The following is a 25969-nucleotide window of genomic DNA, read 5'->3' as shown; positions in this document are numbered from 1 at the left end:
ATCATACAAAAATGGTTCTTTGCATAAATTGTAGTTGGTTGAGTGATAAACACTCCTTAAAACATTTTATTTGAGTACATAAACTTTGCTATTGGTTGATCAAGTGGATGAGCTTGTTCCTCTTGGTTGAATCTGTTTAAAAGGCCAAGCACAATGTTCAAAAGACTATATTCTTCAGCAAGCTACTCTTCTAATTCCACTAAAACATGAAGCTTTATGTTCATTTTCTTTACATTCATCTTGATAGCTAGAACTTTTACTCGTTATCTTACTATACTTCTATTATTAATTGAACCAAAAATTTTAACTAACTAGATTTCAAAATAATTTAATCAACTTCAAATCGATAACATTTGCTTCTGGATTGCACTATGCAAATTTTTTCATCATCAACGTTTCAGATCAAACAACATGATCCATCATCAAGATGAAAGCACAATAGTTAGAGAGTAGAAATGAGAAGATAGTAGTAGACTAAACACAATAAATAGATGCAAGGGGAGGAAGCAAGGAATGATAAAAAAGAAAAAAGAAAATACTAATAATAAAGATTTAAAAAAAAAAATTACAAACCCACAAACACATAAAAAAGAAATAAGAAAGAGAAAAAGACAAGAATGAATAATTTAAAAAATCAATAAAATAAATATTAATAATCTAATTCACATTAGTAAATAAAGATTTAACAACACTATGATTTAATATGAGAAAGTAAAATAAGAAAGCCGCTAAACTCCACACAAAACAAAACCAGCATTTTAAGAAATGGTAACAAAATGGCTTGAATATTAAGATAATGATATTGCTTACAACCATTCAAAATGCCAAAAACTTGTCGTTGCATGAGGGTAGTTGATCGTCACCATGGAAAAAGATTACCGCACTTCAAAAAACACAAAGAAAGGTTTTTGCTATACAAGCATACAATTTTGACTTGTTGGCAATGAGTGCAGGGCAATACAAGATCGAGCGGTATAGGTAGGAGCAGGAGCCAGAGCAATGACAATGGTCTTTGCTGCTGCACCCCCTACGACATATAGGGTTCTTGTACGGCCTGAAACTCATTCTGCACATAACATCTGTAACACATGTCGCTGTTCATTTTCATCTCTTCCATCGTTTAAAATGAGTTCGGTGGGAATATACTCTACTCTTCCTACTCAACATCAAAATAGTAGTTCATGCAGAGGCACAAGATGCAGAGCAGTTGTCATTCCTTGCCTGGTGAGAGCAGCTGTTGTGACCGAGGAACTGCAGAAAACACCAGGTGGTTCTTCTATTAAATATTGTTACTTATAATTTCGGTGTCAATCCAATCGATCCACATCTTACATTCCTATAATTGGCTGTATTTTCTCGTATCTCTTTATTGGGTCGGATTCCAGTACACCCATCTCTCATATTATTGTAACTGGGTGGATTCCAAATTGATAAATTATATTGATGTGATTGAGGAGTGATGATGTTAATGCAAAAAAACTAAACAAATTCATTGCCCACTTCAATGCTGTAGCTATTGGGATAAGATGATCCCGATGAAAGCCATTTGTAAACCCTAACGGCCTTGAAATTTCAGGTGGATATGCACCCCATGCCTGAAATAATTTGTAGGAGACAGATAGAAGGTGATTCAATTAAGACCTAGGTGAGACTCAATTTGGTCAGCATGTGGGTACAAATTAATTCACCAGCAGCTAATATTCAATATTCTACAGCCCAGAGCCCTTGCATTTGTAAGTTACATCAAGCCAATTGTAACCGTCAGAGCCACTTCAGTTAGATTTTTTTTTCCCTTTTTGTCAAGAACAATTTTCTTGTAAGTATTTATTTGAAATTACATACCAATGTTTTGTTGTTGATTAGATCTGTGAATACTCTATAACTCTGATAATATTTGATGCAAAATATTTTTTGACATGATATTTCTATCTGCAAGCAACTGGCTTATGTACTTACAGATTTTCAACAACCTTTTTTTGTCATCAGAATCTAAGTGTATTGATTATTGGTAGTCTTTTGTCTGTGTGAGCCATTGGAACCTCCAAAATATGGAAACTTTTTCCAACAACTTTTTCATCGTTCACAACTTCACATGCTCAAATTGACAGAAAAAGCATTCACAATGGAAGACAAGATGATAGCTAATATGATATTTCTCAATCACAGGAGACCTACGATAGATTTCACAGAAGCAGAGCACAAAACTTAATACATGTAAAATAACTCTGCTCTTACAAAGTGTAAATTTAAATAAATAGGCTTGGTCAATTCAGTTGAATACAAATTGGTCAGGCCAACAACTATTGACATGTTTGTAATGCTTCTTGATAGCTCGTGTGGCTAATCTTTGCTTCTTGTGTTGGAGTATCCTCTCTCTAGTTTAATAGACACGAACCTACTTTTTGTACATCAGAACCACTCACGGAACATCTTGGGAACATTAGCTTACATATTAGAGGTTATGGTTCTCGTTTGTCATTATGGATACTAATAGCATGATTCGATTATTCATTTTGATTGGGAGTTTGCATCGAGCTCTGTATTTGAGTCACAAACCAAAGCTTTTTCATATAACCTAGAACACTTGGTTCAAAACCAAGCTAGATCCTCTCGTAAGTACTAGAGGCCTCTGATATAAAACAGTCACTTTTGCTAATTGCCTCTTTAACATTGTGTTCTTATGGTCTAAGCATAGTAGTAAAATCATTTCTTGGGAATAACTCAGCAAATCAAAAGATAAACAAAAAATTGGGAATCCAAAAAGAACTGGAAAAAGAGAATAAATGTTGTTTTTTATATTTAAAGGTAATGTAATTGCATAGAGATAGAGAGAGTGAAGGGAAATAAGAGTTTATGAGAGTGAATTTTATAATATAGTTTATTCCATTAATTTCCAAATCCCTGATTACATTGCACAATGCATAGTACATTTCTACATAGTATCATTTGAGGAAAGATAGGTTAACATTTGAAAAAGGGTAAATGTCAAAAGACTTATACTAAAACATCAATTGTGGGAAAAATGGATATAGAATTTAAAGGAGAAGCTGGCTTAACATTATATAAGTTGTGTGATTACAATGAGACTTCCACCCATTAAAATGGAGAGTGCATGGCTCATAAAGCAACCTTGCTTTCGGAGTTAATGCTAGCTAAACCATAAGGAAGGGATGTAAGGATTGATCTAGACTCTAGACAGCCTCAGGCTTCCTACCTATACTACCAGGTGTACCTCCAAATACAATATATGTATTTTTCTATTTGATACTGACATACAGTTTGTTGAAACTTGAATTGCATGCAAACATCAGTATCTGGATGTGATCCAAATGCAGTCACGAGAGAAATGGCTCATGGACGATACAAAATATATAAGCTGTATCAAAGAAGAAGGGAAAGAAAAAAGAAAATATTTACGAACCAAAAAGGCAAATATCTCTCATTTAACCTATGACTCTCATCTTTGAACTTAATTTGTAGGGGGCTTGGCTCATCAATTTCAGCTTAAGTTTCTATGTTTTATGTATTCGACTTTGCACATACTTTTAAGGCATTACTATATATGTTCTATCCAGATTCCAAACCATACTGCATCTAAAGTTTCCTAAAGATTTGGTACATTCGTAATTGTAGGCCCATCCAGACCCATGCATTCTGTATTGCTACAAAATGTGAAAGAAAGTGAATGATCATTACATACAGAACCACAATTAACTGGCAACTTCTACATATCATGTGTGACAATGGATATAAAAGAACATAATGTTCAAGGTGTTATTTTTAAGACCAGACAGATAACAGTAAGCAGAAAATAACAAAGAAAATACACATAACACAGCAGTACCCTGGGAAAACCTCCCTCTTGGAGGTGAAAAACCCAGCAACAAGTCTCAGATGTTTATTAGGTAATAATCAGAAGTGATTTTACAATATGCTTCAGTACTTGAAGCTGTCAGCACATAATGGACAATAATAGCTTCAACCTAGGGAGTGAACTTATCTGCAATTCGGATGTTGCTGTCCCAAAGATGAAGTTCGCTGCCCTTTAAATGGAATTCGCTGACCTCCCAAGGTGATAGCAGTGCTTCAGATAAGGTTCGCTGAGCTTCCAATAATATTCACTGTCTTCTAATAGTGTTCGCTGTCCCCTGATTGTGTTCGCTGTGCACTCAATGATGATCGCTGCCTTTAGATGATGTTTGCTGATCTCTGATCATAATATGCTGATCGCTGAAGTAATTCACTTATGACAGATAGGAATGTATTTTCCAAAAATGTATATCTGATGTTTGTAAAAGACTTTGTATATATATGTGACCAATTAACCTAGAAGCCTTAGGTCGGCCTTGCTAAATGATTTCATAATAATCTAAAGTTGGCGCCCAATATAGGGTCAGACCAATAATCATTTACAAGTTACATGTATATATAGGTCTTGTCCTATCCATAGCAAGATATAATTACAAGTTACATGTTTTTGATCCCAGCCCTAAGTTACATCATTTGCCTTCACGTTACATGTGTTTGGGCCCAGCCCTAAGTGGTTCGGATTGCATGAGAGATAATACATAGGAATTTTAACTGTCATTGACAACATTAAAATTCAATTGTCAAGTATCCGAGCTAGCTACAATTTTCAACACTCCCTCTTAGCTAGGGAGGATAGCTGCCACTTGTCATGATCCATTCATGACCTTCATCTTGCATTGCTCGCAAGGATGAATGTATAAGCTCCATAGAGTATACCTGCAATAAAACACATAAATATCATGAACTCATTTCATGATGTCCATCTTGCATGGCCCGCAGAGGGTGGAAGATGCAAACTAAATTGCATCACTAAGATTGAGACTCCCTCTCAATCAATGCTATGTTCTCCACAATTCCAAGCTTCTCTCTGAAGTACTCAAACTTCACTTGAGCTAGAGGCTTGGTGAGAACATCTGAAACCTGTTCATCAGTGCTGATATATTTCAGTTGGATGGCACCTCTTTGTGCCATATCACGAACATAGTGATAATGAGTTTCCATGTGTTTTGACCTGACATGAAACGCGGGATTATTAGACATTTTAATACAACTCCGATTATCACAATAAATAACAGTGGATTCCCAAGGTTGTCCAAACAACCCAGCAAGAAGTTTGCAAAACCAAACTGCTTCTCTCGTTGCCACACTTGAAGCAATGTATTCAGCTTCTGCAATACTCAAAGCAACTGAGGACTGTTTCCTACTGGCCCAAGAGATCATAGCGGAACCCAAGCTGAAACAAATTCCTGAAGTGCTTTTCCTGTCAATAACACTTCCAGCCCAATCAGAATTAGAGTAGCCTTCCAAATTGATCACTGTGTTGATTGGATACTTCAGCCCATAGCCAATTGTTCCACGCAAGTATCTCAGGATGTGCTTGGTTGCCACCAAATGAACATGCTTTGGCTAGTTCGTGAATTGGCTAAGTGCACTCACTGCATAGCAAATATCTGGTCTAGCGTTAACTAGATACATCGAGGATACAATCAACTGCCTGTACTCTGAAGGATCTGCAAAATCAGAATTAGCTGCAGAAATACTCAACTTCTTTAAGTTAGTTTCCATAGGAGTAGACATAGATTTACAATCCATCATATCAATGGCATATTTTTTTGACTAAGGATAAGATCTTTGCCATACTTCTAGTCCTAGACAGTAATGCATTAGGCCTAGATCCTTCATTCCAAATTCAGTGGTTAATTCTTTCTTACATCTAATGATTAGACTATCTCCAACAGTTAGAAATAAATCATTCACATATATATAAGAAACAAAATTAGCAGCTCACTATTGAATACTTTTAAAGTGAAGATTAGAATCAACATCATTCTTGCAAGATCCTTAACTAATCAAATACTTGTCAATCTTCTCATACCAAGCTCAAGAAGTTTGCTTGAGGCCGTAAAGAGCTTTTCTTTAATCTGCACACATGAGATTCTCTATCTTGATTCTCATAGCCTTCTAGTTATTCAATATAGACAACATTAAGAAAACGGTCTTTATATCTAACTTCCAGCCTGCAACATTGGCTATAATGGTTCTAATATTAGTATATCTAGCAGCAAGAGCAAATGTTTCTTTCTAACTATGAGCTACACATCTAGCTTCATATTTTCAAAAACTTCCATATGGAACTCCCTCTTGATTCTTAATATAAAATTGTGGTAACCAAGTCTCGTGAAGATTGCATAATATAATAATCAATCAAGGAAGGCAGCCATAAATCAAAGATGAGAAATGCCAATCTTTTCCTTACTTCACTTTTACGAAATGGACCCATAGCACAATCATTATGATCAAGGCATACCTTCAAGTGAAGAAACCAAGCTCCCTCTTAAGCTTGAAGGCATGGTAATTCAAGAATCTCTTGAAGAGAAGCATCAACATGATTAAATATCCCAATAGAATGAATTAACATGTAAAGTAACTTATCTCTTTATTGACTAGACTTCCACCATTGACAACATATGCCAGGATTGCTCAAAAGGATATTGCCAGTCTATGATCAACTTCAACCATAGTGTAAAGCTACACAACATTCTAAAATTGTTTTCCATAGTTGAAACCGAGAGTTAGCTATATCAGAAAACTAAGACATTTTACAAAATCCATAAGCAAGGTATATAAGCCAAATTGTCTTTCCAGCCAATGCGTAAAATCAGATATGAGTATCAACCACTCAAAAGGATACACATTGTAGTTGAGCACAAGTCTATGATCAAAAACCAACTTCAATAAGTTAGATACCTCATTCATCTTAGGTTTTATCATCAAGAGAATACTTACTTCAAAGAATGTAATAGGCAGTATTCTCAAATTGAAGAGATAATATCACAATGAATATTATGTGAGGATGGTGAAAGCCATGACAGAAAAATGCATTAGAGCTAAAGGCAATCCTCTACACAAGAGGAGCAGAGCAAGGTTATAATAGAAGTATAACAAGGATCATGAGAGTTTTACGAAGAGCTGAAGAGAACTAAGAGTTGCACAATCACAACCCTACATGACAACCTTATCCAAACATAAAACACTCATAGAACAAAAGATACAACCCATAAAAGATTTGATGCAAATCAAGAGACACACCATAAGAGTATATAATTCCACAGCAGCAAGACTATTGAGCATTTCAAGACTTAGATAGAATACGGTGCATCGGAACTATGCAACAAGTATCATAAAGGATCAGATCATAATATGAAGATAGTAAGGTCATCACTGGGCATAGATACTAAATAGGATGACTAAGACATCTTACCTTTACATGCCTACCACACCAATGACTAAGGTTCCATGTTTCTGAATTTCCTATAAATTTATTCATCTTCCTATTTGTGCTTGTTGTTGTATCCATCATAATACTCCTAGATTTATATCTGAATACACATGCTGAAGTCTTAAGTGCCAAGGATGTATTTAGATCAAAGCATCAATTCAGATCATTACAAACCACATCAAATAGGTTGAGAGATAAACATACTCAAAATAAAGAGTAGAGCATAACTAACTTCGATAATTCAATCTGGATTAGAACAAATTCTTAACACAAGAACAAAGCTCGAACTAAGGTGATTGTTACAAACCCTAGGAAGATAGTTATGCAACCCTTAAAGGAATACTAAGATCTGAAAACAAGTGCACAAACCGACATGTGAAAGCACCTTCAGATGAAGTAGTTAACAAGCAAGAGAACTTTGTGCACTAGATAAGACACCAATAACAATAAGGCAATCAGATGCAAATCTCCAAACCAAGTGGACCCTACAATTGAGAATAGAGGAATGAGAACACCTGAAATCTTATTCTTGCTATCATCCCATCGATGCCCTCAATTTGCCAGTAGGTATATTGTCCAGATTTGTTGCTGATTCATGCTAGCCCTAGTCCTGCAAAAGAAGTAATACAAGATCTACCTTCAAGCTGTTAGGCTTTATAGAAGGAACCCGCTCTAATACCATGTTAATTTTAAGACCAGACAGATAACAGTAAGCAGAAAATAACAAAGAAAACACACATAACATAGCAGTACCCTGGGAAAACCTCCCTCTTGGAGGTGAAAAACCTAGCAACAAGTCTTAGATGTTTATTAGGTAATAATCAGAAGTGATTTTACAATATGCGTCAGTACTTGAAGCTATCAGCACATAATGGACAATAATAGCTTCAACCTAGGGAGTGAACTTATCTGCAATTCGGATGTTGCTGTCCCAAAGATGAAGTTCGCTGCCCTTTAAATGGAATTCGCTGCCCTTTAAATGGAATTTGCTGACCTCTTAAGGTGATAGGAGTGCTTCAGATAAGGTTCACTGAGCTTCCAATAATATTCTTTGTCTTCTAATAGTGTTCATTGTCCTTTGATTGTGTTCGCTGTGCACTCAATGATGATCGCTGCCTTTAGATGATGTTTGCTGATCTCTGATCATAATATGCTGATCGCTGAAGTAATTCGTGATGTTTGCTGATCTCTGATCATAATATGAGATCGCTGAAGTAATTGGCTTATGACAGATAGGAATGCATTTTCCAAAAATATATATCTGATGTTTGTAAATGACTTTGTATATATATGTGACCAACTAACCTAGAAGCCTTAGGTCGGCCTTGCTAAATGATTTCATAATAATCTAAAGTTGGCGCTTAATATAGGGTCAGACCAATAATCATTTACAAGTTACATTTATATATAGGTCTTGTCCTATCCACAAGTTACATTATACATAGGTCTTGTCCTATCATAGCAAGATATAATTACAAGTTACATGTATTTGATCCCAGCCCTAAGTTACATCATTTGCCTTCACGTTACATGTGTTTGGGCCCAGCCCTAAGTGGTTCGGATTGCATGAGAGATAATACATAAGAATTTTAATTGTCATTGACAACATTAAAATTCAATAGTCAGGTATCCAAGCTAGCTACAATTTTCAACACAAGGATACAACCGAGCAATAATGTTTGCCTAGCATGTCCCATCCAAAGTTGTGCATTACATATCAGGGTAGACAAGGGTGACTAAAAAGTAAATCACTAAAGCCAGTTTGAGTTCAACATCTGTTAGATATTATATCAATTATCAATGACAGCATAGATAGGAAGTCATACATCTAAAATAGATCTTCAATCTACTAAACCTGGCCACACAAGCAAGTTTCTCAAAATATGACACTTATTTCATCCAAAGGCATGCGTCTACATGCCATTGTAAAAGAAGAGAATTTCAAAGTCATTCATCAATGCCAGTTTGAGTTTAATATTTGTTAAGATAGTATGTATTGATTCTGACCAAAAATAGCTGTGAAACCTCAAAAAATTCGCTTGAAATAAGCAAAAAAAACATCAAATTGCTATTAAAATGGAAAAATTGCCATGCAATGAAAAAACTAGTAAAAATCTGGAATATATTGGAATTAAATCGAGATAAACTTGTTTTGGATGATCTTTTCAATGAATTGCGATTTTTTGCCAGAAAAAAATGGTTTTTGATCTGATTTCTGAGAATCACAATTTCTTGTTATTTTTTCCTGATTTTCGCTATTATACTATTAAGAACTTACAAGTTACAAAGAAACCACTCTGTAGCCTTGGATTGTACTACCAAATGTTCAACGGTCAAGTTAAGCTAGCTAGCATAATTGTGTTTTTGACAGTGACGCTAGACATGAGAGGAACTCTGTACCACAGAATTTTTCTGCCAGTCTCGTCAAAGTCATATATGATGAAATAATAATCTGTGATGATCGTACACAGGAGGTGTTTATTCATTTTCTGGCTACAATACATATTTCATTTGCAAGTAATGATAAAGTCTCATTCTTCCATCAACAAGATCTGCTTTGCTTGCTATTTCACTCTGTTGCCAGTACTGGCTTTGTATACACGAAGTTTAGATTTGGGGGTTTACATTTCTCGAAGTGCATGCGTGAGAACAATTGGAACACATTTTTTCTGTCAGATATGATGGTGCATTTGTTGTGTAAAACTGGATATTTGTCACACCTAGCCTGAATTTCTGACAATTTTTACACAACTAGTATCTGTATGGTATGCCTTAACACAAGCATTTAAAAATAAAATAAAATAATTTCATGGAGCATACCATTTAATTATATGTTGATGACAGGTTTGTTCATGTAATGTCGCTGAAAACGCAGAAATCTCTCTTACACAGAATGTCAGTGAACTATGGTTTTTGTTGTCCTCACAGCTATGCTGAAATAAAGCACTTAAATATGAAAAAAGAAAAAAAAGAAAAAAATAACATAACTAATGCTCATCAAAGTTGACCCTACAAAATGAAAACTTATATTTCAGATTTCTGATATAAGTAACACTCAATACTAAGCTCCTTTTTATTGCTTTCTTGTGTGAATGTTTTTGGAACTTTGGACTTGTTTTTATGTTTTGGAAACCATTAACCAGCTGCACTGTTTTCACAACCATCTATGTCACACTGTCATTTATGCTTTATTATTTTCTGTAGTTTGATGTCACTTTGATCTATGTTTTTGATCTATTTAGAGGATTCCTCCACACTTTTTTGAGGCCCAAACTGATTTGCAGCCATGTTTACTGGAAAAATGTTACTGTTATGAAGACATCGAGTTATGGAGAAATCTGAATTTAAGATTGCAGTTAGGTTTTTTGCATTGTAAAATTGATCTATTGGCCAAAGCAAGAACTCTGAGTAGCATTTTATCTACATCAGGGATACTAGCAATCAGAGCATTACGTATAGGCACTCCATTTTTTGGATACTAGGAAGAAGAAGCTCGGTGGTGATTAATATAATGAGTTGTCTTGCATAGAGATTGAGAATCATCAAGCATAAGGTCTTCTTATTCAAAATTCCTTTGCAATTATAGTATTCAATACTTTCTGTTGTTAATTGTGTTGTATTTTTAAAAGTTAAATGGTCCCATTGTTGTCATGGTAAATCCTGGAAACCTGAATATGTAAAGTTTCAAGGAATGTAGCAGAAACTACGAGGAGTTGACACATTAAATTCACTATTTTCATTGATACCTGAATACAGTTATGATGGTTGTGCATGATAAAGGGATATGTGTCATGCATGTTAGATGTTCTGAGGATGAGTCTCAAGCTTGATTTTTTTACTTGTATTGAAAGAGTTATATTTCATAGGGTTGGAAATCTATGTAATCATATTTAGGATTTGATAAGAAAATATCACTTACAAATATGGCAAAGAAAGCACAGGTTAGAAAAACAGAGCATGACAAGTTACTGGGGCACTGGTAAGTGATCACTTCTACAGACCAATAGGTAGAATCTGACAAGCTAAACTCTGGTTTAGAGAGAAAAATGATTTGTTTGCCATTGCATACTGATTTGCTTTAAATTCTTTTTCATATTACAGAATATATGAGTCCATAATCCTAATTGATTAGGACAGTTCATCTGTCAAATCCTTCTCCAGAATTAAGATCTTGTGCTTTTCTGATTGGTTTAGTGGCCCTCCCCATTTGTTAACAAAGGAGTGTCAACTTTTCTTGTTTATCTTTGTTATCTTCCCTGGTTTTTTTCTTTGCTTTTCATTGCAATGAGGTTTGAGTTGACAATTTCCTGCTTTCTTGATTCTTCTGTTTATACTACTTGTTTTACAGAAGTTTTTAGATGCCATAAAATACCAAGCTGGCTGAAGCTACCAAGGCTATGGTTTTAAAAATCTTTGTTTTATATGTTATATAAAAAAGGTACAGTGCACATTGTAGAAGTAAAGATTTATGTCCAAACTCATTGCCACATTTACAAAAATGCCATTTTTGCTCCTAAAGCTTTTATCTGGTTGGAATTGGATTTTAACTTAATCAATTGTTAGTCATGGTCTTCAAACTTTTGAAGTCCAAGTTATTGTTTGTTTTCTTTTTCTTTAGCTCTCCACTTCTACGAATTGTCTTACAGTTTTGTCTATCTGAGCTAAAAAATCCCAAATTTTTGAGGACCATATCCCAATGCAGCATTTTCATTGTTGTCTAGAGTGGATTCTGTTTTCGTAGCAAGAAGTTTATCCTCTTCTTTCACTTGCTTTCTCCGTGGGTTCTGCACTTTTCAGGAACATCCTTCCATGTTAATGTATGGGATTTTGGGATTAGTCAGTGTGCATGATAAATATTGAGTTTACACGAGAACATTACTGTTGTATATATGCTTTCTTTGAGCTGTGTCATGAGGTCCAAAACCCAAGGTTAGAAAATTAAAGGGATATAGAGGTAAAGTGAAAAATTTTCATTTTCCATTGAAGGGTCTCATATGCCTTAACCTTCATGCTTGCTTGGTTGGGATCTAAAAATCTTCAATACCTTTGCCTTACTAAAACTTGGCTGTATGACAGTGAAAAGAAGCATTAATCTGGAATAAATCGCGATTAATCACTTTTTGGAATAAATAGTGGGTTCTCCCTTTTTCCCCTAATAATTGTGTAGTCAACGACTTTTTGGTGATTAAATCACTATTAATCGTGTTGTAAATCGTGATTTAAACCTGCAAAAGGTTGCATTTTTTTCCCGTGAAACCGACGAAAAGAAACCCTAAAAATTGGCATCAAAAAATTTAAGACTGTTGTATGCCATTCTCCAGACACCATCACATAGCAGAATCGCATCATTGCTGGACTAGTAGAGTCGTGGGAATATATAATCGTGGCGTTAATTCTTCAGGCAAGAATAGCAGAATAGCGGGAGTAGCAGAATCGTGGGAATAGTATTCAACAGAGTTGCATCAGGCAGCACATTAGAAACTGGTATGCTAAGCACTTGTCCCTGTATCTTCTGCGTGCCCAAACAGAATTGTCTACGTGTGGTTTTAATGTTTTAATAGTTTAATGCTTCTTTGAGTTTTCCATTTGGCACATACGCAAGCCACACTGCCTAGCTTCAAGCATACAATTTGGTATTTTTTACTGAAAACCCAAATAGTTAGTTATTCTCGTGAGTCATCTTACACATTGCATTTGATTGATTTGAGTTCAAAGTTGTGCCATGATAGAGAGTAAAAATGGAAATTTATTTTCAATCATAACATTTCTTGTCCACTCTAGTTTTCTTATCTGACCAAAAAATTCCTACACATGGTCTCTAAGTGAGGTAAGAAAATCTGTCAACAAGTAAATCACTTGTTGCTTTACAGTTTTTTGTATCATCTATATTAATCTGAAAAACATTTTCTTCTTAAATGGCCAAAATAGAAGATATGATACACTTAATGTCAAAATTGTTATTACTACTTATTCATTGTTCTGACTTTGTTAATTGCATCAATAAAATTTGTAAACAGTGCACCTTGAGGACATTGTGCCATAATATTTACAGGGTCTTTGCCTGTGCTAGATCACCCATTGCTCAAAATATCGCAACATGTATTTCTAATGCAGCTTGAGGATATTGTGCCAGACTAGCCATTGCTTAGTACATAGCAACCTGCATTAGCTTGTTCTTTTTCATTTCATCTAGTTTGTTATATTTGAATGCCAACTTCTATTTTAGCAGACCAATTCATAGGATTTCAAGAGATGGCATTGCGTAACTTTTCCTGACATTTATAACCCATTTGACACTGCTGATATAACAGTAAAGAACACATTACGACTGGAGCTTCTATTTTCCTTGTTTTTAATCTGGGATTGCTGGTAAGTTTTTAGCCTAAGAACTGGTTTCTAATGTTAGCTGACTTGGTTTCCAATGTTGCTTAATGCATCCAAAAATCCAAAAATTCCCCTGTTTACCACTACAACTAATAAATAAATACAGGAAATAATAATGTACATGACAATGCATACCAGACACAGCAGTAAAATATATCTTTATTCGCACATGCAATTATTACAGAGAAGAAGACCAGAGATGGTCGGCCAAGGATTACAATAGATCTGACTATATCGTACTACCTTCCTTGGTGGTAGACAATATATTTAAAGAACCCGATGGTTGCCGAGAGGTACACAACCGTCAACCAACCGACACATAACTACCCGAGAGTGACAACCCACTTAATACAATTAATTAATACATTGCCGGGTAACCAAAATTATCAAATATAACAATAAGCATTTTATGCCAACTACATCCCCAATAAGCATCATTTCACCCAATCAAGAATCAAGAACTTAGACAACTAAAATTATCACTATTAAATGCCAATTGATAAAGATAAATGTTAAATATTTAACTATCATTTGGCATTTAATATTTATCTTTATCATTACCATTTTGGCATTTGGCATTGATCAATGATGAAGTATCATACTATCAAATGTGTTTAGTTTTACAATTTTGTATATTTCTTTAAATTTTTTGTAAACATTTGTAGACTTGTCTAGATCTAATGACTGATTAGGAAACATTCATAGACAATTTAAAGTATTAAACATTTCTAACTTGTTGGGGTTCCCCCATATTTATCGTATTTTAAACCCGAATTTAATTAAATTTACACTTTCAGTTTCCCATGTGAAATCATTTGAATAGGTTGCTCCAACCATGAAAGACTTTGTGTGGACACATTGCACACCAATTATTGGTAGCAATAAGGTTAAATGAAATTGGTGTCAGAGTGAAATCAGTGGTGGGATTTATCGCTTCAAATGTCATTTGGCAAAAGAAGCAAGTAATAACACCACTGTGTACTCCCATAGGGAACTATTCAATTACTTATGCAGAGTAAACAAAAAACATTTATAGAATATAATTGTGTACAAAATCATTATTGGTTCCTGAGACACAATGAGTACATATATAGTGTTTGGTGGTTGGTTAAGACTGCTAACCGCCAGTAACTGCCAATGACTACCCATTCAGGAACAAATGACATTACACTGCTGACTACAACATAATTAATTAATTAACAACATTTTATTTATGAACTATGACAAAATTGCCGAATACAACCACCATTTGCACAACATGCCCTGCAGATGTCATGTATTAGGCAAAAAAACTCTTGATGAGATTGTTGAGAGTAAGGCCAAAAGGGCGAGAACCGGGGTTGAAATAGGTTCAATTTCTACAGGTGTTAGAAGGAACCATTTGGATGAGGAAGATGGTGAATAGTGGGTTTTAGGGAATCTGTTTCAACACCTTCTTCTATGGCATGTGGCCCAAACACAAGTGGAGGAAACATTAGTGCTTTCTTCCAACCTCGCACTACACCGGGTTCACAAACCACTTTGGAGAGTATAGGATGGAGGAAAAATGTCCATGAACAAGCAAATAAGGCCATTGTGAATTTTTGGTACTCCTCTAGCTTGCCATTCCATGTTGCTAGATCTCCATAGTGGCAAGGTATGGTGGATGCTATTGTAGTTGTAGGTCCTGGGTTTTAAGCCCCATTTTACAAGACATAGAGGGTTGGTAGGCTGAATGAGGTAGTAAAGGATGTTGAATATGTTGTTAAAGAGAATCGATTAGAGTGGGCTAGTAGTGGTTGCACGATCATGTCATATGGATGGACAGATAGAAGGAATTGAACCCTCATCATTTTCCTTGTCTCTTGTGATATTGGCACTATATTTTTGAAATATGTGGATGCATTAGATATAATCAAATCTGTAGATGCATTGTTCGAGATGTATGACTTGATAGTCATGGATGCAGGGCCACAAAATGTGGTTCAATTTATTATAGACAATGCTGTTGGGAGACTCCTGATAGACAAATACCCCTCTATGTTTTTTATCCCATGTGCAATACATTGCCTTGATCTAACCCTAGAGGATACTGGAAAAATTGAATGGGTTAAGGAGGTATTGCAGAATGACTGTGGTAAACTTGGTCATATCTAGAAGTTTTGTAGAACCAGGGAGGGTCTCAGCAGTAGGCTCATATCGCTGAGCGTTTTGAGGAGAAGGGGGCAGCCTTCTTTACATTTGTGGCCAAATGACCTGCAGATTATGTCACATCTTCTGTAGGGTAGTTAGTAGGATGACCATTAAGGGAGGGTATTAAAATAATATTGTAATATTGATATAATGGTTATCTTAGTCATTTAGTTAGTATTTAGAAACTTCCTTTTATGTCTTTTGTCTTTAGTTAGTTTTAGGAAGACTTCTTTTTGTCTTTCGTGTTTCTATTCTCAATTGTTTCCATTATGGAAAGATGGTCTTGCAATCTTTATTTAAGGAGCTTTCATCTCCATTTGTAATTAGCGAATATCAATTATCATTTCAGATAACCCATGTGCAAGATCCGGACTTGCATTGACCACTAAAGAAACCCCCATTTTTGAGTGACTCATTTGGCATTTGATGGAGTTTTTCAAAAGAAGATTGAAAACTTCTTGATGGGTGGGTAAGATGGCCCTGACTCTATATTGGCCTTTGGGTTTTAACCAATCATTTCTGATGTTTCCAATTTTTTTATGTTTTTTACTTGACATTATAATATCATGATAAATGTTTCCTGGGTACAGCTGCATTTAACATGATCATCTTATTATTAATTGCTTTCATGACATAATGATCTTGAAAATTGATCATGAACCTAATTTCCTAAGTCATTTGAATTCTTGTAGTTTGTAATATGTTTATTAGCAACTCCTTTATTCTTAGATATTTTATAATTACTCAGTAAATATATTTCTTGGTTGAAAATTTGCTGCAATAAAATTTTGTTGTAGTAGATGCTTACGGTACGTAATACTTTTGGTTTGGCATAACTGTAGAAGCTTATTTACTTTAACGGCAAAATAATTGAAACATGTGCCACCGACACTCAACATTTCTGTTCTAAGATGTGAGGTATGGTTCTTATTGCTCCATGGAGTTCAAACTTCTAATTGTACCTAAAGTCTATTAATGATAGGAATGCATGATTCTATTAATTAGGTTGGGTAGCTTTAAGTTTTTAACATATGCTGTAATTAGATATCCTTGATTTTAAAACAAGCTTCTGTATAAACCTGTGATAATAGAAATGATAAGTATTGAGAGAAATTAACTAAACGGTATATTGATTAATATTTTGTGGTCAAGTTACTATAATGTATTAATTAGTAGACTAGCTTCTAATGGTTTGTCTCATAGTGGATGGTTTACAATTATTTGGTTTTAAAAAATTAACTAATGGTGTTAAACTTTAGCCGGTCCAAGAAAGACATCTGATGTAAGACTTATCTATTAAAGGAGCTCCACTTCTGCAATCTATCGCACATTCACCCTGATTTCCAGAAGCTTCTTTAGTCATTTGAATTTTGAACTGTGGAAGCCTCAAAATCTGATCCTTGGATTTTGCTCTTTTACAGTGCCTCTTAAGGGTGTTGAAAATCTAGCTATAATTGGCTCAGGTCCTGCTGGTTATACAGCAGCAATTTATGCAGCTCGTGCAAATTTGAAACCTGTTGTATTTGAAGGCTATCAAGTAGGTGGTGTGCCTGGAGGTCAGCTGATGACCACAACAGAGGTTGAAAACTTTCCTGGATTTCCTGATGGTGTCACAGGGCCTGATTTGATGGATAGGTTAGTAATTCATACCTTTTGAAAAGTTGAACTATTTTTTTGACAAACATATGTTTTTAACATTTTGAATGGTCCACATAGAAACATTTCTTCAATTATTGGATTGCAGAGTTATGATGAAACTGCCTACATCTACTTTCTTCTATGCTTGTAGTTCTGTTGGAGAAGCACGCTAGTAATCATATTTTTGACATACTCAAACTTCAAATAGGATGCGGCAGCAAGCAGAGCGTTGGGGTGCTGAACTTTTTCATGAAGATGTAGACTATATTGATGTCAGGAGCAGGCCTTTTACGATAAGAAGCAGTGAGAGAGAGGTATATATAGAAGTTGAGTCTTTTGTAAATTTTAAACTCCACAATGAAAATCTGGCAGTGTGTATATGGAAATTAATATTAATGATACTGCCTGAACATGGCTATTATTTCCAGGTCAAGTGTCATAGCTTAATAGTTGCAACAGGAGCCACTGCCAGAAAGTTGGGGCTGCCTCGTGAAGAAGAATTTTGGAGCAGAGGAATAAGTGCTTGTGCAATTTGTGATGGTGCGTCCCCTTTGTTCAAGGGTCAAGAGCTTGCAGTTGTTGGAGGGGGCGACACAGCCACAGAAGAAGCAATATACCTCACTAAATATGCTCGACATGTGCATTTGTTAGTACGCAGAGATGGGTTACGAGCATCTAAAGCAATGCAGGACAGGTGTGATTGATTATTTTAAAATTGGAAATCAGCAGTGCAATGCCAAATTTAATCCAGCCTTGGGATTCATGTTTTCATGTGGACATATCTATTTTTGACTGTGAAATTGAATCTATTGGACATTTGTCAAGCACAAACTCTTACTCCTAGCACACTACCTTGTCTTAAATCAGATTTACCTTCTAGAAAGAGCAATAGTATTTGTGTAGATATCAATGTGGAACTAAGTCACAGGGTTCGCCGAATTTCAACCATTAAGTTCGAAATTCAGCGAACTCCAAAACGTCATTAAAAATTCGTTCAAATTCGCCTTAGATTCGTATGACTGAAGGGCTTAGTTTTTTTCTTTCCTGCCTCTATCAATAACAAAACCAAGTGTGGAGCAGGTTGAGTTTTGAAACATCGCGCAGAGGAAAACTGATGTGTTACGGTTTTTTCCACCTATCCCTTACGGTTCTCTTTATCTATCCTTTGCATCACAGTTCTTTCGATTCTTTCCTTCATGCCATGGTTTTTTCCATACCATCCTTCATGAATTTCAGAGGTTCTTTCCGTCTCTGCCTGCGTGAAACTCCTGTAGATTGTGCTCGTGTGCTCCTTCCTCTATTGGTCTGACCTGTTAGGGTTTTCTGCGAGCCTTTTATTTTTAAGTTTTGTTTTTCTTTTAACCTTTTGTTTTTTTCAAATAAAATTTAGTAGCTTTATATTTAATGATTTTAACCCATTACATTCGTTTATTTATTTAATTTTTTATAATATATTTAAATTTAATATTTAAAATATTTAAATTATATTTTTAAATAATAATATATTTATTATTTACCTTTAATATCATTTAGATTAAATTTCAAACATATTAATATTATAATATTTTTAAATTTATTGAAATTTAATATAATATTATTTACTTTTTAGTTTATTATTTATATATTAAAAAATTAAATTATTATTTATATTTTTTATAAAAATGTACAAGGCGAATTTAATGTCGAATTTTTTGCCCTTGTCGAATTTCATCCGAACTTCATTGTTGCCGAACTTGAACTCGAATTCGAACCTTGTGACTTAGATGTGGAACAAAGTCCTTGATAAGGGATATTACTGTATAAACTAAATTAAAAGATTGCAATGTGACTATAACATCAGTGTGGTTACCAATGTGTGTATTCGGGAAGTATTCCTTGTTAGCATATTCTGTCATCAGCGGAGATTTTAGAAAGATAAATAAGTATGAATTAGGAGAACTTACAGAGTTCTTTGAATTCCTAAATCCTTACTTCAATTGCCTCGGTTGTCTTTGCAAACATTTGGAACACATTCTTTTTATTTATCCTTTTTGAATTTGCATGTAATGTATATTTTTTGAAATGCACATTTAGACACATTTCTGTATTTAATTTTTATCTTAGATGCTAGTTTTTAAGTCCGTTTTCTCTTTGCTGCTTTTTTTATCAATGAGTTGTACCTTTTGATTTTATCCTCATTGTATTAGTTTGTTGTTTCAATTTTCTATATCCCAATCTACCAGGGAGAGAATCAGTCTTAGCATTCTTATTTTTTCACATTGTTTTCTTTTGTGGTGCACCACTTTGCATGCTCTTCTGTGTAGCTAGGTGCTGGTATTCATATGTTTTATTAGACTTCTTATACCTTATTCTTGAGAGTGCAATTAGGAGTGGTCTCAGCACATCTATTACCCACAGCAACTGTGTGGGTTTGAGTCCGAGTTGTAACGGTTAATCATGTATAAGTATCCATTAGGATTTCCCGAACCCCAACCCTTATGCGAGGAGAAAATAATTCTTCCATTTCAGCCTGTGCCATTTCCCTCTACTATTGTTTCTTTTGCAATGCTTTTAAGAGTGTTTTGATTTCACACGATACTTGAGGAACTTGGTTGGATAGATTCATTTTGTGGCTCATAATTCTTGTGAGGTAATATTTTAATTTGTCAATGACATGTTTTCAAAATGCTTTCTTTTCCTCAATAAACTTATGGCCTCTCTGCTTTTTCTTTTGTTGATTGGCATATTATGGGAATAAATCTTCCAAAGATTTGTCAGTTTGGAAAGTTTATTGAGGAAAAGAAAGCATTCGAAGTAGTGATGTGGGTAATAGACTGATTTATTTTCAATTGTATAAGACTAAAGGTTGGCTATATCAACTTCGAAGTAGTGATGTTTTTAACTTCATTCTTTTAAGAGACAAATTTCAGTGCCCGTCCTCTTTCACTGACTGATTTGCCCTCTCTCAGTGTTTCTATTTTGATTCCATAACTGACCAAACAGATCCTCATTTTAGCCTTGTGTATGATGCCTTAAATGATTTCTTCTTAATTTCTAATTATCATGGTATCAATTTTGTGGAGTTTTGCAAAGCAGTAACCAACACTAATAATATAAATGCTGCAACATATTCTGAAATAACCAAACCCTTAAGGTAGGGCATCAACTTCTCAATCCCATTTCAAGGGGGCAATCCTCCCAATAGAGTATAAACTCCAATACAATCTTCAAAATGCTTTCCATTTGGGAAGCCATTACAATATATAGCGTCTTGCTAAAGACAATTACTACTATCCTATGCATGTGGGATAAATACTTTATTCTAACTAACTAGTAGGATGACCTGCAAGTTGCAATTCATATGCACCTCAATACGTTATTTAATATTTTATTACTACCTAATACACTATAATACTATACCCCTTTGTACATTATATTCCCTTCCCCTTAGCATGTTTCATCCTTAAAATATGGGAAGGAATACACAATAGTCAATTACATAGTATGTGACAAATACGAGCTTTATAATGAAATAGTTCATTTTCATCACATAAAAAAAAATACTATCCTCAAAACTTGCCCAGGACCAAATTGAGGCTTGTCCATGCATCTTCTTCTTCTGCTTCTTTTTTGTTTGCTTAGATATGACTCTTATAAACATGTGACCATGTTAGGAATATTGCATCATAAGATGCATAAAATAATTACATTTGAAGTTTGTTAAATAAGTTAGTACATTAATGGTACGAATGTGTTTGTATTGAGTTGTTAAAAGAACTTAATATATTTAGAAAAGTTGTTTGTGGGAGTTTCCTAAAAAATAGGATATGAAAATCATATAAATATGTAATGTATCTGATTGAAAAATATGAAGAAGCACGGTATTGTTTGTGTTTAACTTTTGCAGCTTCTATTTGGCTCAGCTCAAATTTTCTCACATGGTATTAGAGCCAGAAATGGCCAGAGACAAGCGAAGTTGTTGAGTTTCTTTTTATGCCTCCTTTTTGCCCTGCAAATCCTAGCAGGAAAAGTTTTTCTTTGGCCTATTATCTAAGCTTGGGTTGGGCTCTGCAAGCAGTTTTAGATCTGCATAGCTCTTCATTCCGCAGTCCATGTTCACGTAATCTTTCTCACTATGTGGTATGATCCCATGCCATTGTGAAAGCACTGTCATGTGTTGAGATCTTGATGTCTAGCTGGATGATATTTGCTGAGGCAGGGTTGATTGAATGAAGTAACTGTAGCTGGGCGTGAACCTCAACCAAGTCATGGATGCAAATACTAGGGACGTGTAATGAGAGGAAGCCTTCTTTATTTCACTTCAACACCTCCTAAGGCAGCGTGAGAGTCTCCTTGCTGGCTGCGTCTTAGTTTCAACCATAGTGACTCCTAAACACATGATTGCAAGTGGAGGAGGGCGTTCGAACAAGTCCCACTATGCTGGGTGTTGTGTGGAGAAGTTTTGGAAGCTTTATGACAGTAATATGAGTATTCTGAGCAGCTATTTCCCTTCCAGTTGATAACCATGCAGATCATTGAAGGCATCAATGTTCCTTGGTTCATTTGCTAGAGTATTTTTTTTGAGGCTATTGAGAGGAGCTGCTAGCAAGTTTCAACTATCGCAACCAAGAGAGATATGCATGGGAGACAACGTTATAGAGATTCTATAATCACATATCCTCCTTTCTACTCAACAGAAGCGTGGATTTTGTTGGTGTGTTTTGCATGTTGATAAGAGGTGAGAGGATTAAATGTCTAATAATAGTTTGAAGTTAATGATAGGTTAAGTCATTTTAATTAGTGATTTTTTATTATTTAGTTTAAGTTTTCAATTTTGCAAAAAGTGTTAAGGTGCATTATTGGTGGAACCCGACACCTTTAATATTATTTAGATTATGGGGGGGATTCAAATAATATTTCTTTTAAATGGAGAAAAACAATATATTGATAGAAAATTTTAATGGTTTAAAACTTTAAAATTTCATACATGGCAAATCAAATTACAGTTGATCTTTATTGAAAAGGATTTGTGGGATATAGTAAGTGGAGCAACAAGGCCAACTGATGTCAATGAAAGCACAAAATGGATTGTAAAATATCGAAGAGCAGTAGCTTTGATTGGTCTTGCACTATCGAATGCATACCTCCACCACATTAACTTATCGAAGACCTCAAATGAAGTTTGGGATAATTTGAATACCTTGTTTGGATCAAAAGCATCAAGTGCAAAGATGGGCTTGAAGCAGAAATTGTTTGGGCTGAAATTGATGGAAAGTGACAACATTGTTCAACATATTAGTAAGTTTTGCTCCCTATTGAAACAACTAGCTGGGATAGATGCTAAAGTAGATGATGATGATTCAAAAACTATTTTGTTAAATAGCATGCCTCCTAGTTATGGAAACATTGTTTTCACATTAAACAAAGTAGATGCTACCCTAGATGAAATAATATCTACATTGATTGATGAAGGAGCTAAGAAAATTGATTCAACTATAGAGGAAACTGCAATGTATGGAAAAAATAGGTCTAGCCATTCCTCCAAATCTAGTTCTTCTACATCAAAGGAAAATCGTTTCTTCAAGAATAGAATTTTGTGCCACTATTGCAAGAAGAAGGGACACATTGTTATGAATTGGACTCAACATGCCAAGGATCTCCTTGATGGGAAGTTAAATACAAATAAGGCATTGGTTGCAAATGATGATGAAGAATGTCTTGATGGGGTGGCTACTGAAGACCCTTCACACGAAGATAGTGAGGAGGAATATATTTTCTAAATCAAATCAAAAGTTTGTATTTGTGATTGGATGTGTTTGTCCCCAATCACTATTGTTGGTTGTCTGTGAATGGATGTGTTTGTCTGCATTCACAAGATGATTGGATGTGTTTTCCCCAATCACTATTGTTGGTTGTCTATGGATGGATGTGTTTGTCCCCATTCACAGATGATTGGATGTGTTTGTCCCCAATCTCTACTATTTGTTGTTTGTGAATGGATGTGTGTCCCTGATCATAGCCTTGGTCTTGGATAGATGTGTTTGTCCCTATCCTAATTTGTTGTAAGACCTTGGATAGATGAGTTAGTCCCTATCCTTGGTTCCATGGGTAGATGTGTTTGTCCCTACCCTTGGATGAAAGCATAGTAAGTGTAGTGAGGCTATCCCACTATTGCTTCTCACAAGTAAATGTGTATGTCCCTACTCATACCTATAGTGAACAACTGAACGTGGTCATCAAGTATTGCAGGTCCACTATCTCCATTTGGAGAATGATGCAATATGGGGGGGTGTTAGGAATATTGTTGCATCATAAGATGCATACAATAATTAGGTTTGAAGTTTGTTAAACAAGATAATACATTAGTAGTATGAATGTGTTTGAATTGAGTTATTAAAACAATTCAATATAATTAGGAAAGTTGTTTGTTGGAGCTTCCTAAAAAATAAGATATGAAACTCCTATAAATATGTAATGTATCTGATTGAAAATTATGAAGAAGCATGGTATTGTTTGTGTTTAACTTTGTAGCTTCTCTTTGGCTCAGCTCAAATTTGCTCATAGATCAAAATTATTTATTACTTGTTGGATGAAGAATAGAACATTTGTGGAACAAAATTGATATCCAATGGAAGATCAAATAAATTGTTATTTGTTGAAACAAAATTTGTTTTCACAACATTGTCATGGGTGAATTAGAAAAAAGAGAAGAATCATGAAATCATTGCTAATAATTATTTTCTTCAACATGTAAAGGATGTTTGTTGAAGAGAAGTGTAAATAAACACTCTCATCCAACTGAAACAAATCTTCATACCATTCTATGCAATTTTCCTTCAAATCTAACCATGCATCTATTTCATTTTCATGTAGAAGAATATATGCATGATAATCAACCTTAACTTTATGAAAATAATCCTTAAGTGCTATCACTAGTTCTACAACTTTAGCTGTCCATCCTTAGGAATTGCCTTGAAAAGTAGAGTTCTAGTTTTTTTTTCAAGAAATCTCCTTTTCTTCCATAGATCTCAAAAGAAAATAATGTAAAAAGGCAGATCTATATATTTCTATCCACTTGCATAATATACAATGTGATTTCTTCTCTTGGTTTGCACGATATTGATTTTTTTCTAAAATTTGTGTCAATTTTTTTTTGAAAAATATTAATCTTAAGGTCAACTTCAGATTTCCATATCTACCTTGATATTGATCCAAATATTCAATGTGACCACTTGTTGGAAAGCTCTTGAAGTTCTCTTTACAATGAATCCAAAATCACATTTTTTTGGAATCCTATGTGAGACACATTTCCATCTACAGGAAATTTGATCCTAAATGAATAAAAATAGCAAAAAATTCTACCCACTTTCCCCTAGAAAGAGTTCTGATATCAGATATCAGGAAACCTCAATATTCAAATAATAGACATGCTGCAATATATTACAAATAAATTAAACCCTAAAAGCAGGGCAACACCATACAATAGCCACTTCAAGGGGACCAACCTCCCAATGCCACTTCAATAAACTCCAATAACAATCTTCAACATGCTTTCCACTTGGGAAGTCATTACAATATACAGAGTCTTGCTAAAGACTCTACTATCCCATACATGTGGGATAAACTCTTTATTCTAACTAACTAGTAGGATGGCTTACAAAACATATGCATCCCAATACATTATTTATTATTACTTGATATATTAATTTAATTCCATTACTGAACCATCACATCCTCACTGTAGCCTTATGTATGATGCCTTCAATTATTCCTTCCTAATTTTTAATCATTGAGGTGTCAATTTCATGGAGGTCTGCAAAGCAGTAACTGAGACTTATAACATGAATGCACGTTTCTTTCAACATCATTAAATTCAAGGATGATACATGAGAATTTCAACTACATTGAACTTTAAACTATTATATAATCATTCTTGATTCAATATTACAAATAATATGTGCAATATTTCTTAGTGAATATAGCTCGAGGTGTGGGATACTCTTGGAGTTGGTATGTCTTCATATATAAATGAGAAATTTCCCAAATAAAAAATCTGGATTTGATGTATCAAACAGATAGAAATATTTGATAAATGGTTGGAGTTATAGTTGTATGTATGTTGAAGGACTGGGACAATTGGTTACCTTGGGTAATTTATTGTTGAGAAAATTATTGTAATATAGGTAGGTTTAATAGTTGTAACTCAAGTTAAATATGGGGTGGCATGATTTAATGAATGATGATTGCTTACCTCTACTATTCTTGCACTTAACAAAATAAAACATACTACTATTAAGGTATGTTTGGCAAGTCAAATACTGACAGTGCCTTGGAGTTATGCGATGCCCGATGTTGTTATAATTAGTCCCTGAAGGTTTCTACTAGAATTGTTCTGATAGTTTGCATTGAGTTTACAGTGTATAATTTATGATTTTGGATTGCACACAGGAACTTTAACCATACGGTCTGATATAGTCTGTTGTAGAG

The 25969-nt window shown here is 34.6% G+C and overlaps 1 protein-coding gene across 3 annotated transcripts in view; it reads left to right on the top strand.

Annotated features, from left to right (window-relative positions):
* Positions 1–848: 848 nt before the first annotated feature.
* The window catches only part of LOC131050866 (thioredoxin reductase NTRC), a 131084-nt gene continuing 105963 nt past the window's right edge, over positions 849–25969 (top strand). The window contains exons 1-4 of one of the 3 annotated variants that reach the window (XM_057985175.2): positions 849–1267; positions 17287–17500; positions 17712–17817; positions 17932–18197. In XM_057985175.2, the coding sequence (XP_057841158.2) occupies positions 1000–1267; positions 17287–17500; positions 17712–17817; positions 17932–18197 (854 nt within the window). In that variant the 5' untranslated portion in view covers positions 849–999. The remainder of the gene's footprint in view (positions 1268–17286; positions 17501–17711; positions 17818–17931; positions 18198–25969) is intronic. The other 2 variants (XM_057985167.2, XM_057985160.2) reach the window with 2 other exon arrangements.

This window comes from Cryptomeria japonica, chromosome 2, assembly GCF_030272615.1.
Source record: "Cryptomeria japonica chromosome 2, Sugi_1.0, whole genome shotgun sequence".
In the NCBI taxonomy this organism is placed as follows: domain Eukaryota; kingdom Viridiplantae; phylum Streptophyta; class Pinopsida; order Cupressales; family Cupressaceae; genus Cryptomeria; species Cryptomeria japonica.
The sequence above is the reverse complement of the archived record's forward strand: the minus strand, read 5'-3'. Positions and strand labels throughout refer to the sequence as shown.